Genomic DNA, 1,127 nt, shown 5'->3' with positions numbered 1-1,127 from the left:
TACTTGGACTGAAACTCAGAGGTGATAACTAAATTTACAGTTCTGGGATACACCAGCATACACATTCACACATTCACAACCATTTACTTGCCACATGTTACACACACACACACACACTCTACAGCAGCTCTAGCTGTTACACTCACACTCATTAACACATTTTTAACTTAGGAAACAGTCAGTCGTACACACACTCACAAACGCACAGATGGGCCTGACTCTGCTGCTGGGTGGGCTTGCTGTGCTTGCCGTTTTGCTTAAGTGCCTTATGGGATTGCGACAGTCCTCCAGCGGGTTGCCGTGCCTACCGCGCCTGCCGTTGCTGGGCAGCCTGCTCAGCCTGCGTTCGGAGCTGCCACCTCACCTGCTCTTCACGCAGCTGACACACACCTATGGGAAACTCTACACGCTCTACATGGGCCCGCACCTGGCCGTGGTGGTCAACGACTACACACACGCACGCGAGGTTCTGCTCGGCAAGGGACGCGAGTTTGCCGGACGACCTTTTATGGTGAGGAAGACTTGACCCTCAAACAACATTATTGTGTTCACACACATACAAACATTCTATGTCAGAAGGATGCTAGAAGATTTCGGAAAGCCTGTGTTGTGTTGAGTAGTCCCACACCAAAGATGGAGGAATTATGGCCCTTTCCTCTTTACAGAACTACTTTGACATGTGAATGTATTGATATGATGTTAATGGGCTTTTTGCATGATCTCACTGCTTCAAGTTCTTCCAGTGCATGTCTTCTGGATTACAGTAAGGTTCAGACCTTCACTTTTGAGTATCCTATCTGTTTCTCTTTCACAATTTGTATAACTTTGATTTTAAGGTCTATATTTACACATGAAAACTGCATTCAGACCCTATTTATGAGCACACAAACAAACACATGAGAACACAAAAACACAGACACTGAGTGAGAGTATGTGTTTTTCAGGTGACTACGGAGCTCCTGACTCGTGGGGGGAAGGACATTGCGTTTGCAGACTACAGCCCACTGTGGAAGAGCCAGCGCAGGCTAGTGCACAGTGCCTTTAGCCTCTTCGGAGAGGGATCCAGTAAACTGCAGACCATTGGTAGATACACACACACACACACACTGTGACGCCCCACAAAAACA

General features: G+C 47.4%; 1 protein-coding gene across 1 annotated transcript in view; it reads left to right on the top strand.

The window, feature by feature from the left end:
- Positions 1–208: 208 nt before the first annotated feature.
- Positions 209–1,127, top strand: part of cyp17a2 (cytochrome P450, family 17, subfamily A, polypeptide 2) — a gene marked incomplete at both ends in the record, with an annotated part of 4,751 nt that continues 3,832 nt past the window's right edge. The window contains 2 exons of the mRNA XM_080839177.1: positions 209–511; positions 945–1,083. Coding sequence (XP_080695303.1) covers positions 209–511; positions 945–1,083 — 442 coding nt within the window. The remainder of the gene's footprint in view (positions 512–944; positions 1,084–1,127) is intronic.

Source organism: Sprattus sprattus (genome assembly GCF_963457725.1).
Source record: "Sprattus sprattus genome assembly, chromosome: 5".
Taxonomy (NCBI): domain Eukaryota; kingdom Metazoa; phylum Chordata; class Actinopteri; order Clupeiformes; family Clupeidae; genus Sprattus; species Sprattus sprattus.
The sequence above is the reverse complement of the archived record's forward strand: the minus strand, read 5'-3'. Positions and strand labels throughout refer to the sequence as shown.